The 26,063-nt window shown below is 49.2% G+C and overlaps 1 protein-coding gene across 1 annotated transcript in view; it reads left to right on the forward strand.

Moving 5' to 3' along the window:
• PTPRA (protein tyrosine phosphatase receptor type A) overlaps positions 1–26,063 on the forward strand; it is a 118,213-nt gene that overhangs the window by 23,799 nt on the left and 68,351 nt on the right. The window contains exon 2 of the mRNA XM_086746136.1: positions 1,972–2,108. Coding sequence (XP_086602262.1) covers positions 2,091–2,108 — 18 coding nt within the window. The 5' untranslated portion in view covers positions 1,972–2,090. The remainder of the gene's footprint in view (positions 1–1,971; positions 2,109–26,063) is intronic.

Here is a 26,063-nt window from a genome sequence, read left to right on the forward strand (position 1 = left end):
TTCTTTCCCTCTCACCCCATCCCCGAGCTTTACTGGGAAGAGGAGAAGCGTCGCCGGGGGGCTGAGGCTTGGCTGGTGGGGGCTCGGCCGCGGCACCTGGTCGGACGGTGGGATTTTCGGAAGAGGGAGTGTGAAGGGATTACTCTGTGAGGCCACAGCCGAGTGATTCGTACCGCAGGCGATCCCTCTGAAGTCAATGGGATTGTAAAGCGTGTAAATCAGTATGGAATTTGGCATTTTCCTGGAAAAGTGGGGGATATTTGTTTTCCTTGCATATAAATTACTTCTAATAAGACTCCGTAGACACGACTGATCCTTCTGATCGCGCCGTTGCTCCTCGCAGGCCCGAAGTTACTCCTGCTATGCTCTCATTTTAAATATTTTAAAAAAAAACAACACTTGCGTGGGAAATATCTGCGGTTGCTGCCAGGCTGTGAAGCGTTGCTGGGAATGACTCAGGCGGGAGCGCATCCTCGTGCGCTTGGGACCTGCGGTGAGAATGGAGAAAGGAGACGGTCTTGTTTTCACACTCCCTCATTTTGAGTCGCTGCCGTAGCCCTGTTCCGCCGTTTAGATGTCATCAGGTTGAGGGATAATTAGAGGGTGCCTGTTTTGCTACGGAGCCGGATCGGGAATCCGCATTGCCGTGAGCAAGCCTGGTTTATTTGTCGGGGAATGCAAAGCGACGGAGTGGGCGTCCGGAGAGCGTTGCTGTGCAGGGAGAAGATGCTCTGCTGCTTCTTCCCTGCGTCTACAGAATGTATCTCTTTTCTACAACAACTTAAAAATAAATAAAAATTGACCGTCCCGTTTTCGCTTTGCCTCCTGGGTGCTGCTGGGTGGTTTGGGTGCTGTGTGCGGTGGCTTACTCTCCGTCCAAGACAGCTTTAGTGCTCTAATAAAGAATAATAAAGAACATTAATTTTTCATTTGCTGCGGTTGGGGTGGGCATTAAATTTTGCCGAGATGTTCCAACAGCATGGGTGGTTTTAGCTGTTTGAGACTGACTTTACCTGATGAAAACGTAACTTGCCCGTTCACGCATTGTGCAGCGTGTGGAAAGTGTGACGGGCTTCGGTTGAAAACGCCGTTGAAAACTGGAAGGAGCGCTACAGAAAATAACTGAGAAACTGAATAATTGAGAAAATAACCAGGTGCCATTAAGGTGGTTGCCGAGAGAATAATTCACTCATCTCTCCCCAGCTAGATGAAGTAGTTTTTGTTTTCCTCTCCTCCTTACTGCCATACCCACAACTCCAGAAGAGCCACCTGTGCGCTCCCGTAGATGATCCCACTGATACATGCCTAATTCCGTGCCTAATTCCAGCTCGGAGCTGTTTTCGTGAGCAGAGCGGAGCTTTGAAGGCACCTTCCCCTCTGTCAGGCCTCCAGAAGGGTTTGTGCGGTGGAAAGCTTTGTCCCTTTTTCCACTGCCGCTGACTGGCCCAGCGAGCTCCTGTCTGCAAACCTTGCCTTCTCTGGAAAGGAGAAAATAAGATTGTTTTTAAGGCAGCGGTCTAGATCTGGATGTAAGATCTGGCACAATTGGAGATCCTTCCAGCTTCAGGCCAAGTGACGTATGTTCCTCGTTGTCCTCTGTGCAAAACAGAACAGTTTAAGACTAATTTTTATTGTTCGTTAGGCTCCTGATATATTAGCAGACTGCGTAGCCTTAGTGTAGTCCCTAAATGACCTGAGCTGAGGTCTTCAGTCTTCTTCTCAACCATCTCCATGCCTTCTGCAGGCTGGTAGACCTGCAGTTGTGCTTGTAATGCTTTGAGAAACTTATTTTAGATGGAGACTGTGTGAGTGGGTGTGCCAATCTCAGTGATACGGGACAGTCCCAGTCATCCCCAACAAAATTCAAGCAGTTGGGGCGATAAAAAAGCTGTTTGCTTAACGTGGCTGATTGGTGTGAGACAACTCACTCGTCTTGGCCCAAGCCATTAACCGGGTGTTTCTCTCTTGCAGGGCGCATTGGGAATAATCATCAGCCTTAATAAGGATTGATTGTGTACTGCCCGTCGTCGTCCCCGTCTGCCATTAATCGGAAAAGCTCTGACGGTCGCGTTGGGGAGGTGAAGAGTTGAATGAGCGTCCCTTTTAAGGTACAGTAGAAACATAAATGAGATGTTTTGGGGATGAAGCTCGTACCGCTGTAGCCCGCACGGGACAGCAGCAGCTTTCGGAGGTGCTGAGTGTCCAGCTTTCTCATAGATTCACATCTCTCGGTCTTACAACATCTACGTGGTGAAACCTGCGCTCCATCGTTCTGTTTGATGTTAATGAGCGTCGTCTTCTTAGACTGGGTGGTTGCCTTTGTTTTGATACAAACTTTCATGAATCCAGTATTTTCTCTTCATTTACTTGAAAGAATCTTTCCGTTTTGAAAATTTGAGTTTGCGTTGCGAGGCGTGAAGAGTTGGGGCATCAATATTTGTGCTGCTTTGAAGAGGGCTTTTCTTAAGGTGTTTTTTTCTTGGTCGTACAAACCAGTATGAGGTTGAAATACACTGACCTCTGCTGTTACCTTTGCACAGATGGGTGCGTAATTCTGGCATGCGTGATTTATTGAGGAGGGAGAAAGAAAAAAAAAAACAATCTTTTTGAGGAAAGGAAGGTTATGGAGTAAGAAAGAAGCTTGTGGAGTAAGAAGGAACGTTACTCAGGACGGTAGTGAATTAAAAAAACAAGAGCCAGCCGGGAGTTTATGGGTAGTTGTTCTGGTCAAAGTTCTTCCCGTGGTCTGACTTGAGGAAAATAAAAATATTGCTGTAAGATTTCTTGTTCAGTATTTCAAAGAACTCATTTCAACCATACCGGGATGGTATTGCTAGAGTAGCAAACTGAGACGTGCGTGTCAAACCTGGTGATTTTTATCAACGAGGTCCTTTTTTCAAGTGTTTCTCGTTGCTGTGGCTTTCACAAATTCACCCTGTCTGGAGATGAAATTTGTCTGTGTGCTTTCATATTTCCTTAAAGCTCGCACATAGGCTCCGGCTGACACTGCCTGCTTCACAAACTTGACCAATTTATGGTTTCATATAAAAATTCTTTGCAAACCTGGTGTGATACCTCTGTGCCAAACTGAAGTCAGTCATAACTTTTACGGATGACTAACTAAATGCTTCCCTTTGAATGCGTGTAACACTTCACGACGAGTTTCACATCTGTTTGTAGGACGAAGATATTACCTGCACTCGGGCAGTAGCTTTCTCTGAAAAACGATGGTCTGGATGTGCTTATCAAGACTTGTTAGTGTTGCAAATGGGCAATTTAGTGGCCAGCTGGCATCCCAAAGCCGCTTGGATCGGCAGGATGTGCCTGAAATCGTGTGAAGAGGAGCGGCCGCAGGCCGATGCTTCGCCGTGGCCAGCGCTGTCTGGTTTGACCGGCCAGTTTAAATGGTCTCAACAAAATTACTCACGTGGGAGCAGTTTGTCTTGGGTGATGGAGCCAGACATGGATGTGACTCTGTCAGCTGGAGTGAAATAGTCCAACAACACTTGGGCTGAGTGGTTTTTCTCTCTAAAACTGAGGGTTGTAGAACACTGGCCCAGGTTGCCCAGAGAGGCGGTGGATGCCCCATCCCTGGAAACATTCCAGGCCAGGTTGGCCGGGGCTCTGAGCAACCTGATCTGGTTGGAGATGTCCCTGCTCCTTGCAGGGGGGTTGGACTGGATGGCTTTTGAAGGTCCCTTCCCACCCAAACCGTTCTGTGATTCTGTGATTCTGAGTGGCCGATGTTGGCTGGAAGATCTTGAGCGCCTTTATATGCTTTTATGGGTTGCTTTTTAAAGTGTTTCATTAAACATCACTTACCGATTCAGATGACAGGTCCAAAGCATTCAGATTTGGGTTATGCAGGAGAAAACTAACACTAGACAAAGCTGTCCGTTCAGATGCGTTGCTAGATTTCTGGGCTTTGTTTTCACCGGTCACATTCACTTGCCACAAGTTATTGTCCTCTTTTGTCAGCCATTTCAGCAATGTCACACATTTGCTCTAGCTCACGGAGTGTGACGCTGGCAGACCAGGGAGCTTGCATTTGCAGAATGCGGGTAAGAAGACTTCAAAGTTTAGCTCTGAAATCTTGATTATGTCCTGAAAGATTCTGCATGTGTAACTGGAAACCTTGGGATCCCCAGCGTGGAAGTGCTCCCAGGTCTGGTGGCACCTCTGAGGAGAGGTTGCGGTGGTCTCGAATCAAAACTGGCTGAACTGTGTTACTGGAGAAAGGGAAGGAGAGTGGGAGGTAGAAAAAAATCCCACTAACGAACACTTTTCACCTCTCCCAAGGAGTGCAAGTGGGAATCATGGAATCACAGAATGGTTTGGGTTGGAAGGGACCTTTAAAGCCCATCCAGTCCCGCCCCCCTGCAAGGAGCAGGGACATCTCCAAGCAGATCGGGTTGCTCAGAGCCTCATCCAACCTGGCCTGGAATCCCCCCTTTCCCGGCCAGGGATGGTCGCCCTGGCTCGTTACTGCCTGATCTCCCAGGGCTTCGGTGTCTGTCCCAGCTCACCCTACTGGATAGGACAGTTTCACCGAGCCACGGTTGGGTTAGCCCAGGTTTTTCCACCTGAATTATTTTCAGGATCTCAGCAGGTTTACAGGAGGGGTTAGAGGGGACGTGTCCTCGATGAGATGCAAAACTTGCAATGAGAACAAGGGCGAGCTCGTCTTCTCGCTGAGCCTTAGGCCGCCGGGCTTGCCTTAGGCCAGCCTTAGGCTTGCGTCAACAGCTGTGTTTGGAGGAGTCAAGGGCACTGTTCGAAAACACCCTGCTGTTTCAGCGCTGTGCTAGCAGTAAAGAATGTGACATGGGAGCAGCTTCGTAGGAAATTGAGCTTTCAAAATCCGCAGAGAAGCCGCCGCCGCGCGCAGCGGCTCCGCTCTCAGCAGCAGGTCGGAAGCAGCTTTTTTGGGATTATCGCCAAGAGACGTTTCTTGGAAACCCTTCCACATGCAGCGCGAACAGCAGGATGGGAGGTCTTGATTTGAACTCTAGATGATAAAACCACTGAGGTTTTGGCAGGGCTGCGTGTTTGGATGCCTTGTTCTTGGCCTTTCTCGTTTGGGTGCATAGGTGAACCCCTGCCTCCGCTGGCTCAGAAACTTCCATCTGACTTTATAGCAAGATGAATTTTCCACTGAATAGGAAAGTTTTTGGGAGTGAGACAACTCTGGTTTTTTGGATGGCATTCTCCAACCCTTTGGCTACACCTACTCTGTTTTTCTGAATCAAAGTAGTGCTGAACCTACCTCACAGCATCATTAATTTCTCTTAAAGCTGACGTTCTTCTTCCGTGTTTGCCCTCCCTGACGCGTAGCCTTGCTGCTCACGTTGCCTCTTGACCCTTCTTGTCCAGTTCTGGAGCCCCCAACACAAGAAGGACATGGACCAGTTGGAGAAGGTCCAGAGGAGGCCACAAAGATGATGAAAGGGCTGGAGCAGCTCTGCTGTGAGGCCAGGCTGAGAGAGCTGGGGCTGCTCAGCCTGGAGAAGAGGAGGCTCCGGGGAGACCTGAGAGCGGCTCCCAGTGCCCAAAGGGGGCTGCAGGAAAGGTGGGGAGAGACTCTTCAGCAGGACCTGGTGTGACAGGACGAGGGGTAACGGTTTCAAGATAGAGGGAGGTAGATTTAGATTAGATATCAGGAAAATTTTTTTACGCTGAGGGTGGTGGAACACTGGCCCAGGTTGCCCAGAGAGGCGGTGGATGCCCCATCCCTGGAAACATTCAAGGCCAGGCTGGATGAGGCTCTGAGCAACCTGATCCGGTTGGAGATGTCCCTGCTCCTTGCAGGGGGGTTGGACTGGGTGGCCTTTGAAGGTCCCTTCCAACCCAAACCATTCTGGGATTCTATGATTTATTTCTGGTAAATCTCATTTTGGGCAGAAGGAATGAATACGTAATCCCTGTCTAGATCCAGCACCAGTTTCTTCAGTAGGAATCCATAAGCACTGCTGCGGTGGAAGTAACACTGATCAATATTATTTGCTTTTAAATTCCCCCAAAATACTCTCAGTTCCCCATCACGTAGAGGTTTAGGGGCTCACAACGTGCGGCGAGACACGGAGGGAGGAGGGGGAACATGCTTGCTGCAGTTCCTGGAAGGTGAGTTTTGTGCTCGTGTTTTGGGGCGTATGATCAAGCAGACAGCAGCAATGTTTGGAGATTTGGTTTCTGCTGCCCCAACTGCTGCCGGGGAGCTTCAGAAGAATGAATGGAGAACGGACGGAGCTGTGGATGTCGCCTGGAGTAGCAATTTGTCTTTAGCCTGGGTCAGACTTTCAATGGTCTTTTTTCTGTAGAGGTTCTCCATTGCTCTTTCGGAATCCTGCCCTTCTGGTTTTTAGGAAACTTAAAATTTATGTGAAGAAGGGAGGAAAATCTCTTCCTTACTCCAAGGGCCAGATGACCATCTTTTTTTTTAATCTCTGTGAGAGCAGTTTGTCGGAAAACACGGGGGGAAGCGGCGAGCTGAGCTTAGCAGAGTCAGGCTGAACTTGAACAGTCCCTTGCTTTATAGAATCACAGACTGGTTTGGGTTGGAAGGGACCTTCAAAGCCCATCCAGTCCAACCCCCCTGCCAGGAGCAGGGACATCTCCAACCAGATCAGGTTGCTCAGAGCCCCAGCCAACCTGGCCTGGAATGTTTCCATTTGTTTTCCACGTTTGATTTGAGCTCATCCATATCAGCAAGGTGCAGTGGGAGCTGAAATCTTTCTATCGGTGACTGTATGGGATAAGAAGGAGAACTTCCCAAAGGTTAGGCTTCCTCCCTAGGTCTTCTTCTCCGAGGAGGCCCTGAGAAAAGCAGATACGCTGGGAAGTTGGTAGCTCCAGACAAGTACGTGCACGCACCGCTGTGCATACCCACGTGTACGTACAGGGAGTGCTTTCCCAAATAGCCGAGAACCTGAGAAAAATGGAGATAAAATCAACAGACAATTGACGTTAATTATGCTTTCAAGACAATTGGAGATTGGTTGAAATCCTGTGGGATTTCTGAGGCCTCTCAGTGCAATTTCAGGCTGAGAGTGGGGAGGAAGGTTTGCATGCTGTGGTCATTAGTGTCTCGGTTGTGACTGTCACCTGTTGCTGGTATCAGACGATGACAGCTTGTGGGCTGTGGAGGACACAGACGTCACCACCGAAACACAGTTATCTTCTCATTGCAAATCACAGAATCACAGGATGGTCTGGGTGGGAAGGGACCTTCAAAGTCCATCCAGTCCAGCCCCCTGCAAGGAGCAGGGACATCTCCAACCAGATCAGGTTGCTCAAAGCACCGTCCAACTTGACCTTGAACATTTCCAGGGATGGGGCATCCACCAAATGCTTCTTTATGTCACTTGACTGCATGCTACATGTATTCTTTCGTGGTGGAGGAAGCCTACCCTTGCTCTTTAAACTGCACAGCACAAATTTGGATTCAATATAAGTTTTGGCTTTAGATTAAAAAAAAAACAGCAAAAAAAAGCATTTTTGCCATGTGACTGAACTTCATTGTTCTTCTTCCACCCACATACTTTCCCCTTCCTTTTCATCCTCACCAAAATCTGGCCTGCATTTTGTGTTTTGGGCAATGGCGAGGTTGCTAGCACTGACCTTGAACTTAGTGAACTTCTCCGAAGAGCCTTCAAGAAAAGCCACATTCCAAGAAGTGTTGGGTCTCTTTGGTGTACAGAGGAACTGGGATATGGCCGAACTCTTAGAAGTGCCAAGTTGGACACTCAGGGGTTTACAGGTGTGGTGGTGTGGAGTAACTGGATTGGAAATCCATCGTGAGGGTTCAATGTCTTGCTTCCTATGATGTGAGCTTCAGAAATAAAAGGAAGAGCCTTGCTTTAACTCTAGAAGAACAAAAGTCTTCAGACATCTGGCAACGGCAGGTCACAAAATACACAAAACTGTATGGGACAGTTTTTCTTGCCATGCCTTTCTGCTCCCGTGCGAATTTAGGCCAAGAAATACTCCACTAACTTCAGAATTTTGCCTGAGCCAACCTTTGGGTCTACAAACACGTTGTGACGAGGCACCATCAAACGCGTTATTCCGTGAAACTGCACTGCACATTTTTTGGTATGTTCATAGGAGTGTTTGTTCAGAATTGTACTTCACCGGTAGAAGCACGTGATGTTGTTCGAAAGATAACATGTACTTGTTTTCATTCCCTGAAGATGGAAGTTCTTTCTTCAAAGGATCATGAATAAAACAAGACAGTGCCTCGTAGCGGGTATTAAGGAAAAAAATAACAATAAAAAAAAAAAGTCTTTGGAGTGGTCTTTCCCTCTGGCATCTTCACTCAGATTCTGCAATCAGTAATTCAGAGGAGGTTTTGTGGAAAAGGGAGGCGAGATGCAAGAGTTGATATGACTTTCCCAAGGGCGAGAACTTCCAGAGCTGGGATGTGAACATGAATCTCTTTAATTCCAGCTAAACACTTCACTGTGAGATCATTATTCTGTTTTATTAACGCCTCTAAAGCCATAATGCTACATATGCATTGAAGAATCCTCTGGCAAGTCCTCGTCTGAGTCCCTAGGAGCCATCTCCTATCCCAAACATCTTTTTGCTTGAACTTTGAACACAAGGAAGTATTCCCTAGCCGTGGTTGGTCTTACTCTGACCTGGTCATCATCTGTTCTTAGTGCAAAAATTAGCTAAAAGTGCTAATATTTGATAGGGACGGGTACAACTGTACTGATGACAATCTACTTCGTAGTTTTCATGTAACAGTGAGTAAACTGTTGTGTTCTTGAGCTAATTTATTAAAGGTAGGAGAGCAGTAGCAGGACACAGTGTGCATCAAGAGGAGCGTGGCCAGCAGGTCGAGGGAGGGGATTCTGCCCCTCTGCTCTGCCCTGGTGAGACCCCATCTGGAGTACTGTGTCCAGTTCTGGAGCCCCCAACATCAGAAAGACGTGGACCAGTTGGAGAGGGTCCAGAGGAGGCTGTGAAGATGATCAGAGGGCTGGAGCACCTCTGCTGTGAGGACAGGCTGAGAGAGTTGGGGCTGCTTAGCCTGGAGGAGGCTCCAGGGAGACCTTAGAGTGGCCTCCCAGTGCCTAAAGGGGGCCTGGAGGTGGGGAGAGACTCTTCAGTAGAACCTGTTGTGATAGGATGAGGGGTAATGGTTTCAAAATAGAGAGAGGTAGATTCAGATTAGATATTAGGAAAAAAATTTTACGCTGAGGGTTGTAGAACGCTGGCCCAGGTTGCCCAGAGAGGTGGTGGATGCCTCATCCTTGGAAACATTCCAGGCCAGGCTGGACGGGGCTCTGAGCAACCTGATCTGGTTGGAGATGTCCCTGCTCCTGGCAGGGGGGTTGGACTGGGTGGGCTTTGAAGGTCCCTTCCAACCCAAACCGTTCTGTGATTCTCTGATTTATAAGCTGCTCTATCCCAAATAGCCTTTTGAACCACTGTGTGGTTTTATCCACATTTGAAGAACTTCAAAGTCTTCAGATCTTAAAAGTTCTGTTAAAATTGAGTAGCAGGGAGATTGAGTGGAGACATCATAAGACTTCCCAGGCTTGATGCAAAATCTGCCCTGTAAACGTTCTTAGGTAATCCATATTTGATTTGTAGGATGATGCCATCTCCTCGGTTGAGGTCATGGTATTACTGAAGCCTCATGGGCAGTGGTTTCGCCCCTCTGCCTCCTTAACCCCCGTTGTCCGTACGGATGACTTCATCTCCCTTCGCTCGGAGGCACGCGTTGCCTCTTTGACAGGCATTAGCAGATTTACCGGCAGCTCCTCACACGTCTAAAACTCTGCGGAGATGCCGTCAGCGCCCCGTGCCTGGAAACCCGCGAGTATCTGATGCAAACTGTGAAATTGAGGATTCAGCCCCGCTTTGATGCTTCGGCTCGGTAAGCGGCAGAACTAACGTAGCTCAGCATGCTAATGAGGGAGGTTTTTCTCGTTAAGTGTCGAGCCGTCAGAGAATGGCCTGTGTTCGCCCTTGAAACCTTTCTGGGAGACTGGTCTTCCTCTCAAGCTGAGCCTTGCGGGGTCCTCAGCAAACAACCAGCGTCACAGCTGGAGCGCGGCTGCCAGCGGCAGGAGAAGAAGCCCAACTTGATGACTTTCAGGGATATGGCCCAGAAAATGAAATCCTCTATGTAATTTATAAAAGATCTGAGATAAAGACTGAGGAGGGGTTGGTGTGGAAGTGATTGTTCTTCCTGGGGAGAAAGTGAGGATGAAACCTAGAAGAGACCTAAGCCGTTGGGTTACCGTGGGGATAAAAGTGAGATGCTAACAGCTTACAGTATCGCTTGGGGGCATCCAAAACGTTGATGTTTTCATTTTGGAGACCCCCTTCTCCAGCACTGTCTGTTTGGGTCGCTGTCATCTGTTAATTTTAATTGGAAAATGTCAATGTGAGTGAAAGTGTCGCTTTTAACCTTCTCCACCCTTGGTTGAAAAGCATTTAGAGCTAAAAGCTGTCATTGGTGTAACCTGGAAACACTGAATGGAGAAGGCTTCGTCGGGATGAAAGACCACTTTATAAGGATAGGACCTCAAAAACCAATGGGTTTGTCAGATACTACATCATCAAGGTCTCGCTGGAAGGGAGGTATCGCTTACACTCCTGGAATTTGTCATCTGAGCAGTTAAAATTCTCTGTTCTAGGAAGGGGTGGGGGAATACTTGAGAGAATTTCGCTTGCGAGGATGGCTTCCACCAAGAGGGAAACGTGCTGTGGACAGAGCGCCTGTCCGAGAGGGTGTGGTGGTTTCTGTGAATTTGAGTCATTTCACACCAGCCCTTGGAGGTTGTCCAGGTTCAACACGGCAAAGCTGTGAATTGTGTGAGATGTAACAGCCGAATCGCTTAAAACCAGAAATGATCTCCTGAATATCTGTCCTCTTGACTTGGATGGAGGGCCTCCAGGAGCGAAGATGGTTTTAGTTTCGATGCCCTTAGTTGTGAAATGTGCATCAAAAATCCCAAACACGCAAATTCTGCTCTCATTGCTTGACATCTCCACGTCTGGCTTGTATGTCCCCGAGATGATCTTGATTTCTTTCCACCGAGAACGTGAAATTCCTGCTGAACCGCGCGGCTCGGAACTTGGAGCAGCGCGTTGACACGGTGCTGATGGGGAACCCAAAGAGTTTTAAGGGCCTGATGGGAAATTACAGCCAACGAGAGCTGTTGGCAACCAACTTCCAAATGGAAATCCTCCATGAGCAGAACACGCTACAATTATAGCAGCTTTCCCGGGTCAGGAAACGAACGCTGTGACTGCTGTATTCCTGTGTGTGGTATTTATGACACACAATGTTATCTTTGTCATTGTTACGTATGCTTTCATGCAGTGCAATTAGGGTGGGGCTGAGGTTAATGGTCACGTTAATCGTTTTGGTGTTCTTAATTTAGCCTCTGAGTGCTGTCGTTCAGGAGGGAGTGAGTAACAAAAATTATTCATGCTATTGTGCTGCTGTCACATCTGCGGTGTAGGGAGATGGCTGCGGTACGGCCTAAGTCGGAGATCGCCCAAGCCTCGGATTTAACCGCCGAAAAGCTCCTTCACGTAGGCTTTGGCGTTTTGTCCTCCTTACACCATGTTGGAAAGTCCTGGCCTTGAACGTTTCCAGGGATGGGGCATCCACCACCTCTCTGGGCAACCTGGGCCACTGCTCTACAACCCTCGTTGTAAAAATTTTTTCCTAATATCCAATCTGAATCTACCTCCCTCTATTTTGAAACTGTTACCCCTCATCCTATCACACCAGGCCCTGCTGAGTCTCTCCCCACCTTTCCTGCAGCCCCCTTTGGGCACTGGGAGCCGCTCTCAGCTCTCCCCGGAGCCTCCTCTTCTCCAGGCTGAACAGCCCCAGCTCTCTCAGCCTGGCCTCACAGCAGAGCTGCTCCAGTCCTCTCAGCATCTGCGTGGCCTCCTCTGGACCTTCTCCATGTCTTTCTGATGTTGGGGGCTCCAGAACTGGACACAGTACTCCAGGTGGGGTCTCACCAGGGCAGAGCAGAGGGGCAGAATCCCCTCCCTCAACCTGCTGCCCATGCTGCTCTTGATGCAGCCCAGGATGCGGTTGGCCTTCTGGGCCGCAAGGGAGCATTGCCTTATGGAAACATTCCAGGCCAGGTTGGATGAGGCTCTGAGCAACCTGATCTGGTTGGAGATGTCCCTGCTCCTTGCAGGGGGGTTGGACTGGATGACCTTTAAAAGTCCCTTCCAACCCAAACCTTTCTGTGATTAATGGATGGAGTTGCTCTGAAACCAAACCCCTGCACTTGGCGAGGTGTCTCTCTCTCTGTGTGGACTTCCACCCAGCTGAACTTCAGCTGAAGGAGAAAAACTTTCCCATACACTTGTTCAGAGAAGCTCACCTCCGCCGTAATGGCTAAATTTCTAAACCCTAAATTTCTCTTTTATGAAAAATATTCTGGAAACACAGTGGAAACTAGTGCGGAGTCCATGGGTGTGTGGTTGTGGGGCTTTTCTCCTCCCCACTAACTTCCATGAGTTGGGGTGTGGCTGGCTGCAGGTTTTATGCAGAATACCAAACTCAAAATATCAAAAAATAACAAAATTTTTTTTTCAAAACCAACACAACACCCAAACCCCCTCAACTTGTTTTATTTGGTGACTGCTCCTAAAATACTTCTGCTTCCCAAAGCTGGGGAGATACGCGCCTCGTGCGTTCCGAGTGCTGGCTGAGGGGTACAGCTCCATGAAAAATGAAAAAAAAAATTAGGAGATTTGACTTTTTTTTTTTAAATTCTGCAGTATCTGGTGAGAGTAGAAGATGAGGACAATTCTGCTGTCTCCAGGATCAGGTCCTACTGCTGCTGGTCGATCTCCTGGGGCCATTCTGAGGTCCTCAGCTGAGGACCTCAGCTTCCTCATGGGCTGAAATGCCTCTTTTTACACCAATTTAAAGTTAAAATGATATTAAGTGCCAGTTGCTGTTTCTATAAACTGAAACATCGCAGCTGTCTTCTTCGGGTAGCTGCAGAAGAAACACAAGAAACCATTTTGCCGAGGATCAAACTTCTTTTTTTTTTTTTTTTTTACGATGTGCTCAGTTCACAAATAAAAAGCTGATTTGCCGAAGACCGTTTGCTTTTGCTGCAACCAGACCGAAGAGGCTGTGCTTAGGAAGCTGGCTTAATTTTATGATTTAAAAAAAAAAAACCAAACAAACCAAAAAACAACTTCTGAGAGTGCTCTTCATGTTGTACTTCCTCAGTTCAGGACTCCAAGTCTTTCACAAAACTGAGAAGAGTCCCATGGGGCCGCAGACGTCCTGGGGTGGTGGATTGAATGACTTAAGTATCTTTTTTTGGTCCGATTTGTGACTGGAGCTTTAATTTATTGCCTCCTCTGTAAACCACAGATATGTTTGTTATTTGCAATTACACGGTCAAAAAAGAAAAAAAAAAAAAGAGAGCGAGAGCTTTATTTGGGTTTTAAAGTCATTCTTTCTCTTTGCCTTGGCGTTTGTTGCAGTGAAATCCTTTTTGAAGAATTGTGGAGATGGCTGGGTTGAAATAGCTTCTCAACAGGACATGCGATGGGCGGTGGCGGTGCAAGCCCAGGGAAAGATGAGAACGAAGGTTTTACGGATTCCTTGAGACCGGTGAATCATAGAATCACGGAACAGTTTGGGTGGGAAGGGACCTTCAAAGCCCATCCAGTCCAACCCCCCTGCAAGGAGCAGGGACATCTCCAACCAGATCAGGTTGCTCAGAGCCCCGGCCAACCTGGCCTGGAATGTTTCCAGGGATGGGGCATCCACCACCTCTCTGGGCAACCTGGGCCAGTGTTCTACCACCCTCAATGTAAAAAATTTTTTGCAACCTGGAGCTCTTCTCAGCCTGGAGAAGAGGAGTCTCCGGGGAGGCCTTATAGCAGCCTTCCTGTGCCCAAAGGGGGCTGCAGGAAAGGTGGGGAGAGACTCTTCAGCAGGGCCTCCTGTGACAGGACGAGGGGTGATGGTTTCAAAATAGAGGGAGGTAGATTCAAATTAGATATTAGGAAAAAAAAATTTACGATGAGAATGGTGCAATGCTGGCCCAGGTTGCCCAGAGAGGTGGTGGATGCCCCATCCCTGGAAACATTCCAGGCCAGGTTGGCCGGGGCTCTGAGCAACCTGATCTGGTTGGAGATGTCCCTGCTCCTTGCAGGGGGGTTGGACCAGATGACCTTGAAAGGTCCCTTCCAACCCAAACCGTTGTGTGATTCCATGAATTAAAAAAAAAACAACCTCCTGTTGCTTTTTTTTTTGGATGTTAAAGAAAAATGTGTGGGCAGAAGTAGTGGTAGAGTCTACACACCTATATGAAGAAAGCTTCTAATGGGTTCCACCAAATATTTTCACGGTGAATTGAGATTGCGGGGGAGATGAAACGATACAGCTCGCAAAATGCCCGGAGGTTCCCTTGCGGAGGGTGGTAAAATGGATTTGTGGGCTCTGAGGGAGCAGCCGTGGGGGGGTTATCAGGAAGACGGAACGATAAACCCCAGATTACTGCTCAGATGTTGGCTGATGGCAACCAGACCCACGAGCCGCGCGACAGCGGCTGGAAAAGCTGTGAGCGGATTGGTGCAAATATCCATGAATTGGTTAAAAAAATTACAAAAAAAAAACCCAAACCCTCAGCGCTTGGACTGGTTCTGCAGGCAGAAGGGGTGGAGATGCCAAAACCGGGAGGAGCTTTGATACCCGCCGACGAAAAGCCGTTTCCTGAGTGGGAGGCTGGAAGGATGGACCGTGTAGGTTCGAGTAACGCGGGGACGCTGGCTTTCCTATCGCTGACGGCGTTCCCTCTTCGCCGGGCCGTATTAATTATTTCGCTCGGGTTATAACTTCCTCGTCGGCGCACGGAGGCGTGGGCGGGGGGGGGAAGGAAATGACACTTGCTTTCTTCGCAGGACCTCGCAAAGATCTGCAGATCAAAGTAAGAGCTAGGTGTTACCGGGGACGGGCGAAATAACGCGCTTCGCAGAAGATTCTTGCAGGTACGGCGGGTGAAGTAACCTGAAACCTGGCATTCGGGGTGCGGCAGAGGAAGATTGCAACCCGGCCAGTTTTGCTTCCTAACGTAACACACCGTGGAAAAGGGCCTGTTGAGTTTTTTTTCTTTTTTTTTTAAAAAAACTTGTAGCGGCTCGGTGGTTTTCGGGCGCTCCCAAGCTCTTGCTCGGTGGGAGTTGGACAGAGCTGCACTTTGTGTTCGTGGTTGCCTCCACAGCCCTGTTTCCCTTTGCCCAGTCTCAATCCAGCAGGAAACTGGTTTCTTGTCCGCCGAGCCAGCTCGGTTTTGTCGACGGTGAAACCTTCCTCCTTGCTTTCTCCCTGGGTCCTGCTGGGAACATCTCCAGCTCTTCTCACCCCGCGCTCGTCCGTGCCGTTCCTCTGGAGCGACGTCGAGCCGAAGCTTGCAGTCGCTGAGCTTCACCTGGCTCTGCACGATGCTCCTTGTAGTTTTTCTACCTCGCACTCAAAAAAAAAAAAAACAAAACCAAAACCAAGTACCTTTGCCTGCTTCTTTTCGTATCGTTGTACAAAATGTGGCTGTCACACCCACCGGCGCTGGGCTCTGGGTGCCTTGAACCCAGTGTTTTATACTGGGACGTGGCAGCGGCAGGCTTTCCTCCTGGCATGACCGGACTCTCAATGTGACATTCCGAGCTGTGAAACGCTCCCTGACAATAGCTGGTGTTGTTCAAAGAGCGGCGTAAATAATCAAGGGGATTTTTTTCTTTTTTTTTCTTTTTTTTTTTTTTTGCAAGAAGAATAACATCTCCTCGAGCCGGCCGGGGAGGCTGTTCGTATGCCCAGCGCTGGGGGTGAGGTGTTGTAGCGTGGAGGAACCTCAGGAAGGGGGTGACATCAAAAGGAGAGACTTGATCTAGAAGATTTTATTATGTGGAAGTCGTTATCTGGAAGATTTTCGACATCGTGGCGCTGGGTTGTCTCTTGAAGGAGGTGTTGGGACCTCCGCTCTGGTGTATATCCGTTTTTACACAGAATAAAACCATTCTGTCACTCAGATTTTTGTGTGTTTGTAGCATGACAGGCTGAGTTTGTGGCACGAGCTTTAATTGGTGATGGGATACCTGCGACGTCGGGTTCCTCGGGTGGTGTAGGTGGTTAGATGGAGGTCTCCAGTCCAACCTCCTGCTCCAAGCAGGGTCAGCTTTGAGGCTGGACCAGGCTTGCACGGGGCTTTAGCCAGTTGGGCCTTGAAAAACTCCGAGGATGGCGATTGCACAACCTCTCTGGGAACCTGCTTGGCCGCCCTCACGGTGGAAAAGCTTCTCCCTGCAGTTTGAACATCTCTGGTTTCATCTTCTGGCCCTTGTCTCGTGTCCTCCTGCCGTGCGGTCCTGTGAAGAGCTTGGCCCTCTCTTCTGCCTGACCTCCTTGGAGATGCTGGAAGGCTCCTAAATCCCTTTTTTTTTTTTTTTGTCCTGGTGCTGGTAGCTGAGTGTGCCCAGAGAGAAGAAGAAACAAATAAATATATCTGTATTGTGCAGCTACCACCTACCTCCAGTTTGTCCTTGTCTTTCCACGTCCACCTGGGTTCATCCCACCTCCATTGTGTTCATCGATCAGAAGCAGGGAGAGGAAAGCTTTTCTGTCCTCAGATCTTTGACTTTCAGAAGATGTTTGACTTCCTCAACTTAGAATCGGTTAAATTAGAATTAAAAAGAAAAATTTGTTGAAGAAGCTACCAAAAATCTGGATTAGCCGTTCGGTGAAATTTGGCCCCAGGTCGTTTGCCCACTGTCTGGTGACTCAATTCTTCTGAAACTTAGTAGAAAATATGCATTTCTATGATTTTTTTCTTCCAGTCTTGATTTCAGTGCACGTGACGGGTGATGTGATACCGGCGTCGTTTGGCAATCAGGCGGCTTTTCGGAGCTGTCACTCGAATACGGAACAGAGCAACTGCTGCTTTCATCCTTTGCTCTTCAACGTGATTCTTCTGTCCTTTCCCGTAATTCTTTCCAAAAAAATCAAGAATATCAGCGCTAGAGCAGCTTCTTTCTTGGTAATTTCTCCAATACATTACTGAAATAAATGTATTTTGTGCAGTGAATGTGTGGAGGAAAAAGCTTTTGTGCATCCTTCAGGCTGAAGCTGAGCCCAACCTCATCTATTAAAATTGTAAAAACTGATTTAAATACGCTTATTTTAAAAAACCTGTTCTAAAACTAAGCTTAAACTGGAAAAAAAAAAAGATGGAGTGGGGTAGCGGTGGCCTGGCTCAGCACGTGACGTGGCTGTGAATGAGCCCCGGCAGTTTTGTCGCCGGGCTGGATTAGGCACAGTTGCTACTGGTTACCGCGCAGCCCGGCTCGGCTCGGCTCCGTCGGCGGAGCCGCTCGCTTTTCCTCTGCGGAAGCACCACCGAGGCTCGGGAACCCGGCAGGGACGCACCCCGAGCCGGTGGCGTCGGGGTACGGCTCAGATCTTCCCAGCCCGCACCCGTACAGCATCCCATCGTGTCCCTTACTGGTTTTGCAGATGCTTACCAGTCCTTTGACCCCCAATTCTGGGATTTCCTTGGGGTTGAAGTGTTATTACTGTTATTACCTTTATATCCGTTTTTTTTAAAAAAAAAGCACCTCTTTGCAGGATTGAGACCCCACAAACTCTGATTTTTAGCAAAGGTTGGGTCTGGTTTCTCACCCTGCTGCTCGCACAGGCAGTTGTCAATCCCGGAGCAAGCGATCGTAGAAATTTTTGGGTTTTTTTTTTGAGATGTGAAACAAAAGCGGTGCAGGGTTGGTGTGTGCTGCTTTCTGCCGCCGGGAGGGAAGCGGCAGCCGTGTTCTCAGCCCGTTCCTGCCCTTGCGTTCCTGCGAGTCCCTTCCTCTGAGTCCCTCAGAGTTCCAGTTATTTTCCTTAGGAAAATAATCCAAATCTGGGAGCTCCTGGAACCTGTATCTCATAAAACCAGCTTTAAATCGCAGCCTTGCTTAGCAGAGAAGGGACCCGGTGGTGCGTAGTCCCTTCCAGATGTAGTAATGTGAGGATACGGAAATAATAAGAGGTGTTTTTCAGGCAGCAGTGTATTTCAAATGCCGCCCAGCAGATTGAGAACGGCTTTCTGAATATCACGTGTTTGGGAGAAGCCCTCCAAGGTGAGCTCACCTCCTTGGAAAGGGCTGCGTGGACACAATCCCCACGGACAGCTTCCCATCTCCGAGGTCACTCCTGGAATAAGGCTGAGCTCGCAGTGCTGCCTGGAAAGGGAGAGCAACGGACGTGATGGATAAACCCTGGGTTTGGTTGTACGGGCACGAAAGCTGCGTGCTTTCAGTGTTTTTCTCAGCTGTCTCTTCTGAAGAAACTCTTCAGTAGGGCCTGTTGTGACAGGATGAGGGGTCATGGTTTTAAAATAGAGGGAGGTAGATTTAGATTGGATATTAGGAAAAAATTTTTCACACTGAGGGTTGTAGAACACTGTCCCAGGTTGCCCAGAGAGGTGGTGGATGCCCCATCCCTGGAAACATTCCAGGCCAGGTTGGCCGGGGCTGTGAGCAACCTGATCTGGTTGGAGATGTCCCTGCTCCTTGCAGGGGGGTTGGACTGGGTGGCCTTTGAAGGTCCCTTCCCACTCAAACCGTTCTGTGATTCTGTGATAATTGCTCACGTACCTTTGTCATTGAGTGCCGTGCGCAAGCAAAACCACCCATGACCTTGTGTCAGCAGGTGCTACCACTGTGGGTGGCTCTCAAGGCAGCATTGCCACCAGGGACCAGGCTTGTTGTCTTCTCTGTTTCTGGTGAAGCTCTCAGCCCTTCCAAAGCAATGACCTCCGGTTTATGCCTACATCCCTTCAATTACTCCTCAAGCCGTGTTGTGCAATAGGCAGCGTGATCCCGCCTGTGTTTTGCAGAAGCAGAAGAGGATTTCAGGTGTTGCGGTGGAAAATCAAAGCCCTGTTTGGGGGAACTTGCGGTCTGACTATCCAGTTGGACAAGCTCAGCTTTCCCTGCCATTTAAATACACTCTACCCGAATTTTAATCGGGCCAGTCTCCATAACTACATTTTAACTCTTCAGGAGCGCACAGGTTTTCCAAGCCACCGTCGCTCTCTTGTTGAAATGATACAGCAGCTTTGTGCGCGCGCATCGCCTTCTTATTCCTCCAGAAAGCTTTTACAGCTGCCATGTTCCATTAGGATAATCCAGAATTTCGAAATGGAGGGAGATAGATTGATATTAGATATTAGGAAAAAATTTTTTACGCTGAGGGTGGTGGAGCACTGTCCCAGGTTGCCCAGAGAGGTGGTGGATGCCCCATCCCTGAAAACATTCCAGGCCAGGTTGGCCGGGGCTCTGAGCAACCTGATCTGGTTGGAGATGTCCCTTTGGACATCTGGTTGGAGATGGCCTTTGAAGATCCCTTCCAACACAAACCGTTCTGTGATTCTATAATATTTCTTCACAGCTCCAGGAGGTCTTTCCCTCCCCAGTTGCCTTCTCAGAACTTCTCCGTCCTGCGTGGAAGTGGGGATCTCCCTCTGAGCACAGTTTTTACCCTTTTCCAGCCCAGAAGTTCCTCTGCGTTTTTGAGGTCAGCTATACGATATCCGTAACGTCTTGGCTCTTGAATTCTGGTTTCTTGTTCTCAGGTTTTGCTGGCGCTTTGATGTTTGAAAGGACGGCAGTTTCCTGACTGAATTCAGCCAGAATAAACAGAATCGAGAGAGAGCGTCCAGTTTATTGCGTGTATCGCCAACGGTAGAGAAACAGCGGTTCAGATCAGGGAAAACATCCCTGAAAATCATTGTCTCATTTATTAGAAGGAAAATAAGAGAAACAATCAAGTATCAGAGATAGAGAAGGGATTGTCTTAATTTTGTTTTGTGGGGTGTTGTGGGAACGCAAGTTGGAAACGCTGGAAGCTTTGCTGTTGGTTTGCATCTACGCGGAGTCAAACCCCGTGCGTACGCTTGCGCCTAGATTATTATTTCGCCACCGGTGAAAGTTTCTGTAGCGAAACCTTCATTTGGTAAGGAAAACAGGGATAGATTAGGGTAAAACAATTTGGGTTTTTTAATGCTGCAGGCCAGTAGTGGAACTAGAAAGAGAAAATTAATCTCTTTTTTTTCCCAGGAGACTCTCTTACCTGGAACATGTTCCTTCCCTAAGAGGTGGTAGATGGATTTCTTGGGTTTTTCTTAGGATTGTGAAAAGTCCAGGATTTTTGGAGGAGCAGCTACATATCTCAAGAGTTAGATTTAGATGGCTCATTGCTTGTTAATGCCTGCTGCAGCTGATGCTCCTGGTAGGCTGGACCCATCAACCACAGGGTCTTCTTGACGCTGTCCTGGAGCCTGAAGGATAAGTTCCACGGCTCACGGGTCTCCATCAGACGTGGTGGTGAGACTGTGCCTTGACCCCGCTGCCTCCTGCTGCCAAGCCTGGAAAAAAATCATCTCAGACACCAAGTGCCTGGCCATCATGTGATCTGCAGAAACAGGTTTCACTTCCTTAGTGCCTGGTGCAACAAAGAGCGTGATCTAGGGGGAGGAAAAACCACATTTAGCCCTGCTAGAGAAACCTCTTCCATGCAGATCAGCTGTTTCATCTGTCACGCTCGTGCCTCCTGCACACCCTCACTCCGTGAGTTTGTCCAGGCAGGAGCCTCCAAGTTGGCTTTCCATGGGTAGGAGCTCCTTCTGGTGACGAGCAGAGGGCATCCCAGCCCGGCGGGTGCAATGCTGAGAGCTGCACTGGCTGCCTAACGCCCTATCTGGTCCAGCACTTGACACAGAGTCGTAGAATCACAGAATGGTTTGGGTTGGAAGGGACCTTTGAAGGTCATCTAGTCATCTAGTCCAGCCTCTCCTGGGTGGAGGCGTGCTTGTACTTAGGTGAAGGACCTGAGCAAATTTGAACTGAAAACATGTGGTTTTAAATAAAAAAAAAAAACAAACCCAACCATTAAAAACAGCATTTTGTACTTTTACACAAAGAATGTGGTGGTATGGAGAGGACTTCCAGAGAACCAAATGACTTCCTTCACTGCTGGAGCAGGGTCTCCACCAATGAAGCAAACCTGAAAGCCCTGAAGAAAGCCAAGCCCTCTTGCGTTCGGTTCCCTGAAAACTGCAGGAGATCACTGTGATGGATTAAAGCAAAGCCCCACAGCTGCATGCAACATCTGGCACCACAGCTCGCTCAAAGCTTTTCCATCCGTGAGGAGGTCTCGTCCATGACTTTTTGCTCCAGTTTCCATCTCCAGTATGTCCAAAGGTTACAAAATTCCCATGGTAGGACTCCTCGGGTGACATCACAAGGATCCTGCTGCCGGCATGATGAGTGCTGCAGGTTTTCTCCTGTATCAACCCAACAGAAACATCAAAAATTTCAGGAAAAAGGTCAGATCTGAGGTCCAAGTCAACTGTTTGGGGTTATTTGGGTGCTGTGGACCAGGAGGCGGTTCCTCCAGGGCTGCATCTCCAGAACCTTCCCCTGAAGTTCCTTCGTAACGTACTAGCACCCTTAACGAGATGCTTCATGCTTTCAAACCTGGCGCAGGTGAAGATTTTGTGCCGTAATTCTCCTGATCCTTAGGTCTGCCGAGTCTCCGTGGGCTTCAGTGGTGTTTGGGAGATGTGTGCATCAAAACTCTGAATTTCATCCAGCCTCAAAGCTACGACAGAGGTGAAACCCTTCCATGACCGCACTGAAGTGGTGCAGCGCCAGTGCCAGAAGTGAAACCCCTTTTTCCTTCACTCTCTGCTGCCGTGGCTTCATTTCCCCCACGGCGTTCGGCTTCCTCTTGTGTTGAAAGCCTTATTCCGCGCCGTCGTCATCCGCTGAGGGTTTATTTGACGTCCAACTGGAGCAGGACCGGGTCGGGGTGCCGCAGAGGTGCGTAATGAGGCATCCTGATAACAGGTAAAGCCATAAAGGAGCCATTGCTTCTTGAGCAGCATGACTTGCTGTAGCTCTGAACTTGTGACCTGGAGGAGAAAAGCACAACATCCCTGGAGTGAAGAACATCCTATCGCTGGCCGACGCTATAACCGTTTTCAGAAATCTCGCTGGAGCTTGTTTTTTGGGTTGTTTCCTGAAAGGTCGCTCGGTTTCCCTGCCCTAGATCCGCCGCCCGCGTGCACGGAAATTACAGCCGAAACCGCTGCTTGGCTGCTGTCGTGCAAGCTGCATCACATGGATCTGCCCTACAACCAGCTCCTGGTCGCCTTCAGGCGGCTAAAGCTCCGCCTGGGGACTCGGCAGTCTTTGGAATGGGGTTTGGTAAGATGATGGGGAGGGAAACCCAACGTGTGCGTCACTGAAACCTCTCGTGGCAGGAGCGAGGAGGTTTCCGTCGTGGTGAATCGCATGGGTGAGCGGAGCAGGTGGTGGCGAGGCGGCACGTGGCTGCGTTTGCTGTGTCGTGATGGCGTGTGGATCAGGAGTAGCCCATGGATCCCCTTGGTCGGCTGTAGAAATTCTTGAATTCATAGAATCATAGAATCACAGAATGGTTTGGGTTGGAAGGGACCTTCAAAGCCCACCCAGTCCAACCCCCAACAAGGAGCAGGGACATCTCCAACCAGATCAGGTTGCTCACAGCCCCGGCCAACCTGGCCTTGAACGTTTCCAGGGATGGGGCATCCACCGCCTCTCTGGGCAACCTGGGCCAGTGTTCTACAACTCGCATTGTAAAAAATTTTTTCCTAATATCCAATCTAAATCTACCTCCCTCTATTTTGAAACCGTTCCTCCTTGTCCTGTCACACCAGGCCCTGCTGAAGAGTCCCTCCCCATCTTTCCTGCAGCCCCCTTTAGGCCGCTCTAAGGTCTCCTTGGAGCCTCCTCTTCTCCAGGCTGAACAGCCCCAACTCTCTTAGCCTGGCCTCACAGCAGAGCTGCTCCAGCCCTCTGATCATCTTCGTGGCCTCCTCTGGACCTTCTCCAACAGCTCCACGTCCTTCTGATGTTGGGGGCTCCAGATCTGGACACAGTACTGCAGGTGGGGTCTCACCAGAATTCAAGATCCAAGCCAACAGCACGATGGGGATGTGGGATTTTTTTCCCCAAACATTTGGGGAAGCACGAAGGCTGCACTCATTGACTCCCAGAATGTACAGGGTGTGGCCGAGCCTCCTGAAAACACGTTGTGTATCCCCACAGCCCATCTGTGCCGTGCCGTCTGTGTCCCCAGTGCGCTGCTGAAAGTCCCGTGTCTCCTCACCCCTTCCGAGCTGCTCCTAGCAAACCTGGGCTGCACGGAGGACGACTGAGTGGTGCAAATAGGGTTGTTTTTTTTCCCCTCCTTCGTACGCATGTTTATTCATTAAGGAAGTCAAAAGAGGAAGAGGAATAAAAAGGGTGCGAATGTTTTACTGGGTTAGAAATGAGACCTCAGCGACTGCGCTGCGCGTTGCCCTGCCTACGGTGCGTTCGGCAGCTCTGGCGTCCCTGGCACGGGGCTCAAAAAGACTGATGTGCCCTCCCGAGCTGCGTTCAGGTAGGGTCACAGCTTCTTTACGTACCTACTTCTGTCCCCGTCAGCCCACACGCCGATATTTGACTATCAAATCTCCCCTGGTGAACATCTCTCACGTATAGTTGTGCTGGCTTCCTGAGATGTGGCTCTTGGGGTTGTGGCCACCTCTGCATGCCTGGGTTTCTTTTTTTTTCCCACCCACGTTACTTCAATTTATGGAGGATGCCTCTTTTCTTTGCCCTATCTCCTTCCATCTCCTCCCAGAAAAGGACAACGAAGCTGGTGAAGGGTCTGTGAGGAGCAGCTGAGGGAACTGGGGTTGTTCAGTCTGGAGAAGAGGAGGCTGAGGGGAGACCTCATTGCTCTCTGCAGTTGCCTGAAAGGAGGGTGTGGGGAGACGGGTGTTGGTCTCTTCTCCCAGATAACTTGTGATAGGACAAGATGAAGTGGTCTCAAGTTGTGGCAGGGGAGGTTTAGGTTGGATATTAGGAAAAATTTCTTTACTGAAAGAGTGGTCAGGCACTGGAACAGGCTGCCCAGGGCAGTGGTGGGGTCACCATCCCTGGAGGTGTTCAAAGAACATGCAGATGTGGCACTTCAGGACATGGTTTAGTGGTCATGGTGGTGTTGGGTTGATGGTTGGACTTGATGATCTCAGAGGTCTCTTCCAACCTTAGAGCTTCTATGATTCTATGATTCTGTGATCTTCCAGTATCCTTAAGAAACACCGAGACCTAAATTTCACAAGCAGTAGGAGAAAATTGCTGGGTCCTCCTGGACCTGCTGCTGCGCCGGGAGTCAGGCATCAGCCCTGCGGCCCATCCACGGGAGCGGAGCCGGAGGCAAGGTCGGAAAACGCAAGGGAACGATTTCTAGCTGTGCGCGCAGGTACAACGAGGAAAGAAAAGCAGGAGGATCTGCCAAGGGAAATGTTGTTGTTACGCACGGCGTGTTTTCTTCATGTATTTGTTCCTCCCCCTCCTCGTTCAGGACACGTAATTGGGTTTGGAAGGTTTGAACCCCTCCCATTTAGCTCTGGGTGTGTTGTTGCTGTCGGCTCTTGTCGGGTGTGTGGTGAAACCATTCAAACAAAGCCCTTCCAATGTAAGTTGTGCGTGGTAGACCGGGTTCATGCGGTCAATCAGGATTTGGTGTCTGCCCTGCGGTGGAATAGGTCCACGGTTAATGCGCCTACAGGAAAACCGATGATTTTTTGGTCTTTACTCAATTATTTTGGGGGATGGAAATCCTAGGGGGTTTAATACAGATGAACGGAGTTTAGAAACGTTAGTGAGGATGTATGGAAACACCGGCACCGAAATTAAGGTGACTGCTTATTAGGATGGTAGAATCCCAGGATCGTTTAGGTTGGAGAAGACCTTCAAGATCATCAAGTCCAACCGCAAGATCAGTTGCCTTGTTTAGAAGCGTAGGAAAGCTTTACTTTCTGAAAATTGATGGCCTGTTGAGTTGTCAGGGAAAACATCAGCCGGATTTTTTCCTTGCTCTTGATTGCTCGTTTAGCTTTGCCATGCTTTCTGCTGGGGTGAAAGGAGAAGCATCAACGGGCAAAACTGGGAGAACTGTCGTGCCTGCGTGGTGGCACTGCCAGTCCAGCAAATGGGCAGGTAGAGTAAATAGGCTGGAATTTTTTTTCCTTCTTTTTCACAAGAAAGGAGATAACGATTGGATGCTGTCCCACTTTCAGACTGGGAATTGTTTGCCGGACTTGAATTACAGGAATTGCTGTAGCGAGGTGGCTCAGCGCCTTCTGCCATTAACTCAGAGCTGGCCGGGGCCGCGTCCCCACGTCCTGCTCCCATTAGGAACAATTCAAGAACCTGTTTGTGATGGAAACGAAACCAAATTGGTCTTTTAAAATAGAGGGAGGTAGATTTAGATGAGATATTAGGAAAAAAATTTTTACACTGAGGGTGGTGGAACACTGTCCCGGGTTGCCCAGAGAGGTGGTAGAAGCCCCATCCCTGGAAACATTCCAGGCCAGGTTGGCCGGGGCTCTGAGCAACCTGATCTGGTTGGAGATGTCCCTGCTCCTGGCAGGTTAAAAACCTTTCACCTGGGCATCTCCTCCTGGGCTGATTTGATGTTTAAGCACCGTTATTCTGTGCAAATGGATTATTTTTACTTTGTGCTGTACGGAGCGTGTTGTGTTTGCTCTCACCTGTGGCGTGGTGAGTGTTACCATATGGTTTGCCCAAAGCTGATTTTTTTTTAATGCTTTTAGTGGTAGGTGCTCTTCTGCTGTATGTTTTTCAGCCAGACAAAGTGCCAGCGCGTCTGTCGGAGGAAAAACTCCCGGTTGGATCCTGGAGAATAAACCGAGCTCGAATTCCCTCTGAATGGATCAGTTGGAGAAGGTCTAGAGGAGGGCACAAAGATGCTGAGAGGGCTGGAGCAGCTCTGCTGTGAGGCCAGGCTGAGAGAGCTGGGGCTGTTCAGCCTGGAGAAGAGGAGGCTCCGGGGAGACCTGAGAGCGGCTCCCAGTGCCCAAAGGGGGCTGCAGGAAAGGTGGGGAGAGACTCTTCAGCAGGGCCTGTTGTGATAGGACAAGGGGTAATGGTTTCAAAATAGA

The sequence above is a fragment of the Chlamydotis macqueenii genome, chromosome 4 (genome assembly GCF_036417535.1).
Source record: "Chlamydotis macqueenii isolate bChlMac1 chromosome 4, bChlMac1.mat, whole genome shotgun sequence".
Taxonomy (NCBI): domain Eukaryota; kingdom Metazoa; phylum Chordata; class Aves; order Otidiformes; family Otididae; genus Chlamydotis; species Chlamydotis macqueenii.